The sequence below is a fragment of the Clupea harengus genome, chromosome 15 (genome assembly GCF_900700415.2).
Source record: "Clupea harengus chromosome 15, Ch_v2.0.2, whole genome shotgun sequence".
In the NCBI taxonomy this organism is placed as follows: domain Eukaryota; kingdom Metazoa; phylum Chordata; class Actinopteri; order Clupeiformes; family Clupeidae; genus Clupea; species Clupea harengus.
The window spans coordinates 16,791,306-16,804,032 of record NC_045166.1 but is presented as its reverse complement, the minus strand read 5'-3'; the positions used below and the strand labels follow the sequence as shown (position 1 = coordinate 16,804,032).

The 12,727-nt window shown below is 44.7% G+C and overlaps 1 protein-coding gene across 1 annotated transcript in view; it reads right to left on the bottom strand.

Annotated features, from left to right (window-relative positions):
- Positions 1-12,499, bottom strand: part of rab10 (RAB10, member RAS oncogene family) — a 15,914-nt gene extending 3,415 nt beyond the window's left edge. Inside the window, exons 1-4 of the mRNA XM_012835616.3 lie at positions 11,786-12,499; positions 2,845-2,905; positions 1,523-1,661; positions 8-97 (exon numbers count right to left, since the gene is read on the bottom strand). Of these exons, the coding sequence (XP_012691070.1) occupies positions 8-97; positions 1,523-1,661; positions 2,845-2,905; positions 11,786-11,912 (417 nt within the window). The 5' untranslated portion in view covers positions 11,913-12,499. The remainder of the gene's footprint in view (positions 1-7; positions 98-1,522; positions 1,662-2,844; positions 2,906-11,785) is intronic.
- Positions 12,500-12,727: the final 228 nt, after the last annotated feature.

Here is a 12,727-nt window from a genome sequence, read left to right as displayed (position 1 = left end):
ACCTCACCTGTTCGCCCTTCGCCTTTGGTACGATCCGCTTGTCCTCCATGTCACACTTGTTGCCTAGCAGCATTCTCTCAACGTCTTCATTTGCATGCTGAGGAGAAAAGGGAAGCGGTTTCAGTCTCGTCATTATCATAATTACGTGGACGTCCGGACTTACAGGAACAAACACCAGGACTTCCAAGCCACATCTCCACATTTCTCTCACTTACTCACTTTCTTTTCTCTCCACAGAACAAACAGCGTGACCCTGGTTGGTGTCACTAATGTGTATAAAAACCTGACACTAAAAACTTATATGGAGGCCTCCTGTGCGGTGGCCTTTGAAGAAACAAGTGAACACATTTGTGAAGGGTATAACAAGTGACGTTACTGATTGAAATTGCATTCAATCACCAAAACAACCTTTTTCTTAAGACTTCAAGTGGACTCTCAACGTCACTTTCAGACTCCATTTGAGGTTCAAGGACTTTCAGTGCGGTCAAGAACACACTCATACAGCGGCCCCAGGTCCCCGGGTTGGTTTCTTTATTGTTAGAACCGTCCACACTAGGGCTGAACGATTTGGGAAAATAATCTAATTGCGATTTTTTCCCCCAAATATTGCGATTTAATATGCGATTTTTTTATTTTATCCAACAAATCGTAATGAATTATTTAAATATGACCAACACAATATTAGATACATTTAGTGTAAACTATTATTTCCCACATTTTACATTTTTATTTAACTGCTCATTACAGAATCAAGAACAACAAATCGGTGGCTTTGCCACTGTGCATTTAAGTAATTTAAACAAAGTCATTGTAAGAATAAACACAAGGCATGCACTTTTTAAACACTTTGTGCAAAATGTACCATCTTAAGGGAAAAAAAAAAAAAAAAATATTATTTATTTATTTATTTTTTAGACCACGTTTTTAATCGCGAACGTTGCGGTTAGAAAATCGCGTTCTATCATATCGCGATTAAATCGCAAATGCAATTAATCGTTCAGCCCTAGTCCACACTCTCATTGGATTTAAATTAACTTCTTTTAGCGTGAGGTGTGCACAAACAATTAGATGGCATCCTCAAATTCATCATCATGGCATAGTCATTTGAAGGAAAGCTAAATGCATCTGTAATTCAAAACAGATTGCATTCATGATATCTGCCATGTAGTTTAGGCCTATTCCTAGAAAATCTCATGGAAATGTGAGAACAGCCTTCACAGCACATCACCACCAAGTCCACAGCCAAAACACATCAGTTGGTAAGCTGAGGAACTTTTACCAATGCCAACTATGCTGTTGTTGTTGTTGTAGATGGTGGTGTCTCCAAGTAAAGGCTGTGAGGTAGATAGCTCAATAGTTTACAGCGAAAATGTTTAAAGCAAAACTGTTTAAACTGTTTTGAGGACAAAGCCTTCAGTGACAGAGAAAGCCAGGAGTGGTTACTCCGATAAGACTGGGGTTGATGAAGACTACTGATCCCACACTGCACTGGTCTGTAAGGTCCAGGTCCGTCAGCACTCACCTCGTCGATGTTCCGCAGCCACTTGCTGATGTTCTCAAAGCTCTTGGCGTTGCTGATGTCGTACACCAGCATAATGCCCATGGCGCCTCTGTAGTAGGAGGTGGTGATGGTATGGAACCGCTCCTGACCCGCCGTGTCCCTGGAAACAAATAGGCAAACAACACATAAACAACTCAAACAACATTCTAAATACACAAAAAAAGATGACTTGGCAGAGAAAAGCCCCCGTTTTTTCTCAACCTTTGAGATTTGAGAAATATACACACTCGTTTTAAGCGAGAAAGGGAAGTGTGTGAGAAAGCGACAGAAATAAACTCATGGATACGGCGAGCAGCCTTGCCAAGCTCAAGGGGTTCACCGGACACCCAGCACACAACACGAGGCAGGGTGACAGCCATGTTTATTCATCACAGTCAGCAGATCTGACAGGTGATGACCTCACTTCACAATATTTACTGTCTGTGTGTGCTTGCTTGTGTGCGTGTGTGCTTTCCTATGTGTGTGTGTGTGTGTGTGCTTGCCTGTGTGTGTGTGTGTGTGTGTGTGCTTGCCTGCCTGTGTGTGTGTGTGTGTGTGTGTTTGCCTGTGTGTGTGTGTGTGTGTGTGTGTGTGTGTGTGTGTGCTCGGTCTGTGGTGCAGAGTGAATGTTGGTGTGTGTGTGTGTGTGTGTGTGTGTGTGTGTGTGTGTGTGTGTGTGTGTGTGCTCGGCCTGTGGTGCAGAGTGAATGTTAGTGTGTGTGTGTGTGTGTGCTCGGCCTGTGGTGCAGAGTGAATGTTGGTGTGTGTGTGTGTGTGTTCAGTCTGTGATGCAGAGTGAATGTTGTTGTGTGTGTGTGTGTGTGCTCGGTCTGTGATGCAGAGTGAATGTTGGTGTGTGTGTGTGTGTGTGTGTGTGTGTGTGTGTGTGTGTGTGGGCTAGGTCTGTGATGCAGAGTGAATGTTGGTGTTGGTGTGTGTGTGTGTGTGTGTGTGTGTGTGTGTGTGTGTGTGTGTGTGCGCGTGCTCGGTCTGTGGTGCAGAGTGAATGTTTGTGTTAAGCCCATCTCAGAGAGACTTCCATGCCCCAGGTCAGTGTTTCAGGAACATATCATTACATCTAAAACCAACAACACTGTCTTTAAAGACAGGGGATTTAGGAACTTTCTTGGGGAAGTGAATCAGTGCTTAGTGTCTTTTAGCGACCAAACCCCAAATGAATGATAAATTATGAAAATTAAGCATTTAGCTTTTCGCTATGACAGAGGCAGTCATCAAACTCAGCAAAAACACAGTCAGAGGAGATGGTCATAATATGTGCCCTTTTCAGGCAGCATTGTACTCACCATATCTGTAACTTGATCTTCTTTCCTTGTAATTCAACTGTTTTGATCTTAAAATCAATGCCTGGAAAACAAGACAAGAAGCAGAGAACTGTTAGACAATCTGTCAGTGTGAGTGATCTGTGTGTGTGTGTGTGTGTGTGTGTGATCTGTGTGTGAGAGAGTTACAGAGAAAGAAACAGATTGGGAGGGAGACACTGAAAGAGGGCATGGTGAGTGTAAACTGGTTGGCATCACAGAACGGACTGGCAGCAGCGAGAGAGATGGAGCACGTGCCCCGACACGGACAGGCCTTGGTGTTAAGTAGGAGTGGGCCTAACAGGCTATTGTATGTCGGGCAGGTGACTCACACAGGCGGCCTCTGCCACACCCAACACACTCAAGAGTCAGAGAAGTTTAAGCCCGGTGCCAGCACCAACCATGACACACAGTGCCTACCTAAGAGCATGGCGTCGTGTCAGAAACATGGTACTGCTTAGACCATCATGAAATCTGTCTCCAATTAGAATTTCGCTGACAATAATTATAGTAAACTACGCCGATACTAGCACCAGCGCTGTAGACTCCAGCATATGATTACAAAGAGACTGGCACAAGTGACTGGAAGGCACCGACAGGTAACAGGCTACTAGTGACTGTGGCTAGGTGGAGTGTGTGTGTGGCGAAGTGGAGTGTGGTATTTTTGGTGGTGCTGAAGCTGGTTTGTCTTCATGCGGTGGTTTTGGTGGAGACTAGCTAGTTCTGACTCTGGGCATGCTGGTGCCGCTGGAGACTGGCACCGTTGGCACCATCTTCCCTGCCCTCAGCATCTCAGCTCAGCCTGACTAGATGCCTCAGACTCCACTTCCTGCTCACTGACGGCCGACACAGTAGCGCCTTTGACAAGCGGGAGGCAGACCAAGTGTTTCTGTGTGGGAGTGTGTGTGTGTGTGTGTGCGCGCAAGTGTCATCCTTCAGCTGGAGAACAATAGTGTGTGCTTTCTATTGCATTCAGATCAGATGAGAATATTCTGCGGAGTCATACAGAAGTCAGTGTGTGTGTGTGTGAGTAGGGTACCACTAAAGCTCAATCACTCAAGACAGAAAACCTGAAGCCCATGACCTAAACAGCAAATAACAGGAGTTCTGACTCACATTGCGTTCCTCAGGAATCAATCCCATGACGTTAGTGACACTGTCACACTTCTCTGACGATTAAACTACACAGATGCCCTTTGTAGGCAACATCATTTTCACCTACAATTACAGCTATATCAGCATACTACATGAGCCATACCAGCCTATTTTTTCTTAAACTACACTGCATAGGCTACAGTAAATCTTTCCTACACTGTCCACAGAGCACGCTAAATGCTTCCTACATTACCCAGCATCCTTCAGGCCAGACTGAGTCTTTCTACATTCCTCGGCTCCCCATTGGCTATCAGTCCCCATTGGTTACAGTCCTCTTGCTTTCTGTCCAGAGTCCAGGGCCTCACTAGGTGTGGTTACCAGAAATTGAACAACAGAAAATCAAAATCAGTTTACAAAAGAGTGACTCACCCTTACACAACAATTGAGTGCAAGCCACACCAAGCACAGAGAGACTAAGAGAGAGAGAGAGAGGGGGACAAAAAAGGGGGGAAAGGGCAGCGGAAGGAGAGCGATATAGAGGCCAGATGAGCTCAGCGGGGAGAAGAAATCAAGATGTTTGACTCTCCACTCCGCTTACAGAGCGGGGAGAACGGCCAGCTGCTTGAGCAATTGGAGAAACCAGGGCTGCGGTTCCCAGGCGCTTTGTTGCTATGACACGGGGTTGGGGGTGGGCTAAGACAATTATTAGCATCGCATCACCCAGAGAACCAGAAATCTCAGTCTGGGACTCACGGTTCTGTTTAGGCACACAACCCCTCAACAGCTGTCCAAGCAGAATACAGAAAGCCCTAGGTAGGGACCAAAACATGTTGGGGAACTTTGGGATGGCATCCAGCACCACACTTCTGTGACATTTCACCTATGACAACCAATCCTGCATTGATTTCCCATTATTCCCTCTTCAGCAAGGAGGTGAGCAGAGCCTAACGCTAATTTGGCGTTGGTGTTCATTTCAAAAGAAGCAACTAAACTCTCTGGTCGAACAACCTGAGACTGAACACCAACGGAACCGCGGTTTGACCGAGGCAGTGTTGAGTTCCTCAGGCTGGCATTGGGGAAGTTAAGGAGAAACAACTGAGAGGTTTAGTCAGAAATAATTCACATTCCTCTGGTCAGAAGGAGATGGATTTCTGCTAAGTCATCCAGCAGTTTATTCAATTCCGACACACTTTGGGTTTTGACGTGGCTTTACTTGAGTGATTTCCATTAAACATGCACAAATAAGTGAAATGACAAACAAACTCTTTGTATAAACCTATAGTCATCAGATAAATTTGCCTGCAGTTGTTTGGACTTGATGGAGCAAGATTAAAGATCGTGATTATCCATAATGAAGATCTTGTAACAGATCAGAGAAAAGACAAGTCAGGAAGGATAAAGACCAAAAAATGTAATCTTTCATTCCTTCATTAAGAAGGCTGTCAAAGGGCAAAGCTGAAGAAGCAGGCCAAGAGAGAGTGGGAGATGTAACTCTGGCCGAACTGAACTTAACCTAACTTGTATAACCTACAGTGTTCCCAACAGACGGTGCTATCCACTGCGGAGCCTGTACTCTGGAAGGAGAGTATCTCACTGGTCTACTCTGGGTGGACATGGAGATCCCTCCCCTCTCACTCTGAACGGAACCATTCCTCAGGGTGAGGTCACACAGTGCAAGAGCCATAGCTGAAACCTGAGCTGTTCTCACACACACACACACACACACACACACAGGAATGGAACAGAGGATAGCGGAGAGTTTAGAAAGCCAATCAGAACTCAACCCATGAGCCTCTGGTGCTCCAAAGGGAGGAAGCAGCCATTTTGCAGGAACTGGTCAGGGGCCATCAGCTTACACACACACACACACACACACACACACACACACACACACACACACACACACACACACACACACACACACACACACACACACACACACACACACACACACAGACAAATTACACACTCAAGCCTAACAGTGCTCTGCAACTTCTCATTTGTTTTTCTCAAAATGTTAGCTTCTAGTCTGGATGGCCAACAAGTCCTATTGTAAGCAAGCCGAACAAGTTTTGCTCCCCCTCCATTCCCTTCCATTACTGTTCACTAATAGCAAGCGCCTTCTCCCAACCATCAAGAGCACAAGCTGACAACACATGGGTTAGCATCCTGACGGTCTGCAGTCTGCGAGCGTTTTCCTCTTTTGTAGAGCCATTCCTCTGAAGCTGACAGTTGGGGTGTGAGAGGGAGGGAAACTGCATGATGGTAAACACATTCCACCTCTCGTTTACACACGGGGCTATAATGCTGAGGGCACAGCAGAGGGGAGGGGGCAAGGAGGAGGACAGGAAGTTGTTCAAGAGAGCCGCTACACAGGATGTGCATGGATCCAGAGACTGTGGGACGGCCCAGAGAGGCAGGGCCGTGGGGTGGCCTTTCAGCCGGTCCACAGATTTTCACCAAAGTGGTCCTAGAACAGTTGAACATACTGGGCCTCAGTATAGTAGTATACGAGTGGTTGTGTTTTACTTAGGGCTGTCAACGTTAACGCGTTAATCAATGCGATTAATGCGGCCGCGATTAACGCGATAAAATAAATATATATATATATATATATACACACGTATTTATTTTTTTTAATGCCTTTGTTTGGATAGAACATGAAGTTATGACAGGAAGCAAGGCGGAGAAGAAGATTGGGAAATGACATCAGGCCAGACTTGAACCTGTGTCCCCTCGGGCAATGTAGCCCGTAAGTAGGGGGCTTGGCCTACCATTTTATGGGAGCGATGAGGGACAGGTGGGGCTTGAAAAGCCCCCCTTGTTCAAAGTGGGGAATGACAGAAAAAGTTTGAGAACTACTGCGGTAGTTGAAGATGGAGAGAGCTGAGGGATTGTTGGGCGAAAAAGTCTCTGTTTAAGAGCCAAAATGACGGAACAATCGACAAAACTAAAGTTGTATGTAGCATTTGTCAAGCTGAATTTAGCTATCACAGAAGCAGCTCGTCTTGAAGATATCACCTTAATGCAAAGCACCCGACAGAAAGCAGTCCCAGGTTAGATGATCGCCAACCCACACTCCACGACTTCTCTAGGAAAATAACTAGACCAGTCCGTGAAAAGGTTACCATTTGGGTTGCCGGTGACTGTCAGCCCATCAACATAGTTGAGGACAGTGGGCTGATTGAGGAAGAATTGCTTCAGGCGAAAATTCTTATGATTTACCGTCGAGGGGCACCATTGTGTTTAAAAAAAAAATACAATTAAATGTCTAAAATACACGCTGTCTGAAGTAATTACTCGTTTATTTATAAGATTTTGTCTTAAGAAGTAAAAACAAACTTTTAATTGCGATTAATTCATTTCAAAATGTGCGATTAATTAGTACATTTTGTATCTATTGACAGCCCTAGTTTTACTGCATCAAAGAGGATCCTGTAAGGAGTCAATTGGCAGGGATGGCATAAATCAGGACCGTGTGTGCGATGTAGACATAAAACACAAACCTGTTGGTTTCACAGATTAACACCTGAATCAACATGGCTGATATAAGATCACTGGTTGATAAAATGCATACAATAATTATCTTCAAACTTGCCCGCCAAAGCCATTGACGTGGGAGAAAGAAAGAAAAAAAAAAAAAGGTCCTGGTTAGGGAGAACATGTGCCAGAGTTCATGACACAGCATTCTGACCACAGACCAGCATCCGCCCTACTCCACTGGCCCTTGTGCGCTGGCACCACAGCCCTTCAACATGAGAATCTCTGGGCATATCCCGCAGAAGTCTCCTTCTATTTCCCTCTCTTCCCATTCATGCCAACCACATCCCCTTCTTCCATTCACTCGCCCACTTGAGGGCAAACAGGAGAGAGAGACGTGTGGGCTGAATGATGTCATTAAGTGTCCAGACGGCACCATTAGGAGGAGGCTTGACTCCTGGATGTGGAGCTCTGTGGTCCGGTTAGTTTCATAAATCAATCTCACTGTAATAACGGTCTGATACTGCGACAGAAGGGTGCGGTGGTCCTAACGCAAGACAGCCAATCATTCCTGGCCTTTTATGCCAAAGGTGCTCAAACGTACCTTTCTTACAGAGCACCTTATACACACACTCACTCATAGTACAGAATGTAGTGTTACCACCTCTTTCAGTACACAGTCAGTCTGAGACACAAGCACACTCACACATGCACAGACACGCTCACCGACATAGCTCAACATGAGTGAATACATCAATACGATGGCGGGGGGGAGGGGACTAGTTTGAGCTCAGCCTTTCTGCTATGGACTGCTTGGTGACTGTAGGTCTGATCTTCCTCTGATGACAAGCAGAGATTAGGGATGGGTATCATTTGGGGTTTTTCCGATACCGGTGCTAAAACGAAACTTTTAAAACGATACCGGTGCCTAAACTGATAAAACCGATTAAAAAAAAAAGCACAAAACGACGATTGACGACATTAGAAAAAGGCTTTTTTTATTGCCAAGGCAAATTTTTTTCTTCAAATGGAACAATATATTAACTGTTTAAAGTATACTATAAATATAGATAAATATAGCCTCAAACTTCAGCAATTATTTTGCAGAAATATGAGCATATTTGCCTTCGGAATCAAAAAGGTATTATTTTGTTTGCATTTATTTCATGAAATTTCACCATTTTCTGATTTGTTTTATACCTATCTTCTTTATCCTGTTTATACTTAATCTTGTTATTTGAACACACTGAGTACGTGAACTTGTACTGCCCCTTTAAGAGACTAGGTTTAGTTTTGCTGGCATCTCCGTTTAGTCTTCAGTCTGCGGTTGCTGATCTGCTTTTGACTCTTGCCTTCTCTCCCCCCTTTACACGCAATTGTTTTGTTGCATTTGCTGCACGTCGCGTTGTTTGAATCTTTTTGTTTGAAATACAGCCACACCTTTGACCGTTTACCTTTCGCCATTTTCTCTGTTAAATTGATGGCTAGCTCTGTTTGTGCTTGCTCTGTGAAATGATGCCTGCTCTTCGCTGTCATAAGACTGTTGCTATGGAAACACCAATGAACGTGAGCGACACAGGCCAAAGTTTACATTGGGAGATGGGGCAGTTTTAAATGTTCCCCTCGAAATCTGCCTAGCAACCTGTGACCAAGAAAAAATGATTCATACAGATCGTACTCAGACATATCTACGCCACTAACGCGACTGCTCGCTATCGCTACTTTTCTACTGTTTTGGCACCAGCCTCCGTGTTTCATGTTGCAGCCTGAAATAGTTCCTTTTTATAAGACAACATTTTATGTAAGTTTTGTTCATTTAGCTGCATGATTTGTTGCTGTTATTTATTTAAATCGGCTCAGGCACCGAAAGGAAGGACCAAAATCTGCATTGCATTTCGGTCCGGGTAGGTACCGGTTGTATAGGAACCGGTGCCATATTGAAACCGGTTCTCGGTAGCCAACCCTAGCAGAGATGAGCAGGTACGTCGACATCTGAAGCATCAGTGGCTGTGGGATGGGCTCTGTCCTGCCCTGCCAGGCATTCCAGAATTCCAGGATCTTGTTTTTGTGATCAAGATCTGAATTCCCAGCATTTCTAGATCCCTTTAGCATGTCAAGAGATATTGCAATCACATGTGTGTGTGACTACTGGAATGCGTGCGTTTGATGGAAGCTCCACACACACACACACACACAATTCTGCAGGAACAGTCACACGCACACACATGTTCTATGGTGTCTATACGGTGGAGCCCGAAACAGGCGAGAGGAGACAAGAGTGGAGAGTGGAGCTGGCTCCGGCCTTCCTGTGGAAAGTTGAGCTGCCGTGAGGATCCGAAGGGGAGTTTCCGGTGAGTATTTTAAGACGCTGAGCAACTGCAGCTGCATTCTCCATGTGTGAGCAAAGGTATGAACGCTGTGTCAACCAAAGAGGAGAGTGGGGAGGGGGGAAAGAGAGATGGAGAAACCGTTGAGAGAGATAGAGGGAGCAGTCTGCTCTAGGGAACATTGGGTTAAGCAAAGGATGAATAAACGAGAAGGAGAAGGTGAGAATGCCACGGCGGAGAGAGAGCAAGTACTCGAAATGTCGTCTGCCATTTGCCTTAATCACTCCATGATGCAGGTCCAAAACTAAACGCTGGTCTGATTTTAAACTCCATCACCATGACAGCCTCTAGTTCCGTCACCCTGGCAACACTTGCGCCTGGCCCCAACATATACAAATGCCGCCCACCATTTCTAACCAGTACCGCGATGGTAAGTCTGCTACTAGTTTCAACGGAGAGTGTCACACTGATAAGGGAAACACCACGACGATCATATTCATAGGTCAAGAGATTCCTGACCACAGTATAATCTACTTTTCCACACAAAAAGACCAAGGGATGTCCAACCTGACACATTTTGACCTAATCAACCATTGCCCTGCCAGAACAGAAACACACAACATAAAAAAATCCTCTCTCAACCAATCACTAAACAGGTAGGATCAGTCTGATGAACAGAAGTCAGAGGACTACTAACAGTAAACTCATCTAAAAACAATGTTCAGGGACACTATACTCAAAACGAATGACCAAAAATAACAAATCATACAAGTACATAAACTATTCCAGTCACCACAGGTCAGTGGGGAATTAAACTAGCCTCTACATACTGCTGTAATGCTCTTAACCACACACACAAAAAAAAACTTCTAATGTCACCTACTAACACAAATAAACGTGTCATACACAGAATATCTAAACATAGCCAAGCCCACCCAATCTAATTCACTGCACAGAAACGCATCTACTAAGTTGTGTCGTTCGGTCATCATGGCATAGCCTACATTCTCACAGAAATGTTGTCAAAACAACAGACTGACAGGGATCCTTCTTTCGGTGTTAAGCAATCATGAGACTGGTATGACCGTAGTTAGCGCATGCGCCACAGCGAAAATAATGACGCCAAGCTGATGAATTGTTTATTATGGTTTTTGACAAACGCACTGTCAATCACGACAGTTCCTCACACCTTCATGGGGATCCAAATATTGCTAACGACGGCCAATGGAGTAGTTAGCCAGTCTTGGGTGTTTATTTCGAGTTTACAATTAGGTCTATTCAACTTGACAGTGCAACCAGAGGGCTAGCAAGGCCCTAGTAAGGCTGCGAACTTGGCAAGTGCCAGTTAGCCAGTTAGCCGGAGAAGTGGCTAACACTTCTGGCAATATTAGCCAGCTAAATCGCTGCATCAAACTTCAGGTTTTTTTTGGTTACTGTAAGAGGGTGTCTCTTAATGTCATTAACTTTACTGTGTGGTTTAAGCTCAGCGTTGTCATACATTTACATATTTTACTCGCAAAGTTGTATTCTTAACAACACTAGGTTATCCGGTAGTCAGCAAAGCTAACGTTCCCTGAATCGTTAATGAAACATCCGTCATGGGTACATTTCACACAGATTTAGCTAAAAAGCTAACGTTAGCTAGCGAAAGACACCAAAACTAGCTGGCTAGCTAGTTATGTTGCAAATGCAGATTAATTCGGAGCTGACCATAGTGGTAACATGACTAATAGTTCGTTTTAGCAGCGGATTGAGCCAAACATTATGTGTTTGCTATCTTAACTGCCAAATGTTAAAACTAGTCATCAAGCAGGTCCACAGTTTGCAAACTTGAGAGAAACCAGGCCTCTTTGTTAGCACGCCAGTGACAACCTTGTTTGAATACCAATTATATGGCCGATGTACCGGCCGATTTGGTGGAGATGGGTACAGCGATATGTAGGTTGGAATAGTCCAGTGTTAACTGGGAAAGGCATATAACTGTAAGCCATCTTGCCTAAGCACACAGCCCCCGGTAAACTCACCTATAGTGGAGATGAAGGTGGTGTTGAACGCGTCGTCGGAGAAGCGGAACAGCACGCATGTCTTCCCTACACCAGAATCTCCGATCAGGAGAAGCTTGAATAGCAGATCGTACGTTTTCTTCGCCATTTATATAAAAATTGTAAATTTACTAATGTTACTATGTCAAAATCCACGTCGGAGAACAGGTCAGCAATCGCCACACTACCAAATCGAGCAAACAGCTTGATAAATTTGTAAAAATCCCTGTTGATATCTAGCTAGCTAGCCCGCCTTACCAGGTTTCAATCAATACCATAGCACTTCAGTGAAGGGTGTTGATGAGGAAAGCTTGCCAGCTAGCTCACGGTGATACCCGCAGCTGTGCGGTTGGCCTGCCCTGTTGTCTAAAAAGGGAGCTGGATTTTCCTCTTCTGTGAGATATCCCTTTTTCCACTCTTCCTTTCTCCCACACAGTCGGGACAAAATGGCTCCCCTCAACCCGACTTACTCTTTCTTCAAACTACAAGCGAGCTAATTTAAATTCTTGGCATACCGCTTCATTCCAGTCACTCTGGATTGGCAGTCCAAGAGAGTAAAAGGGTTTCGGAAATTATATTTTTGGAGAATAAACACCCTTATTATCCTGAATATATTTTCCGAATTACTTGAAACCGAAACACAGACGACCGCCGTCGCCTTCGAATGGACCCACCAAGGCGACACCCTAGTTTATTGACACGCCTCTTTCCCGCCTTCCATATCATACACTCACATGTGATTGGTTTGTGTTACTGCTTTTCAAACGTAGCTCTGCTGTTGAGTAGAAAGTTGGTCAACCGACAAGGGCCAAGAGGGTGTTTCTGACGTTACAATGTATAAGGAGCAAATGTTACTCAGAGTCCGATCCGGACATGTCGGCTCCCATATCCTATTGGCTGTTGTGTTCTTTGATTAGTGACTGA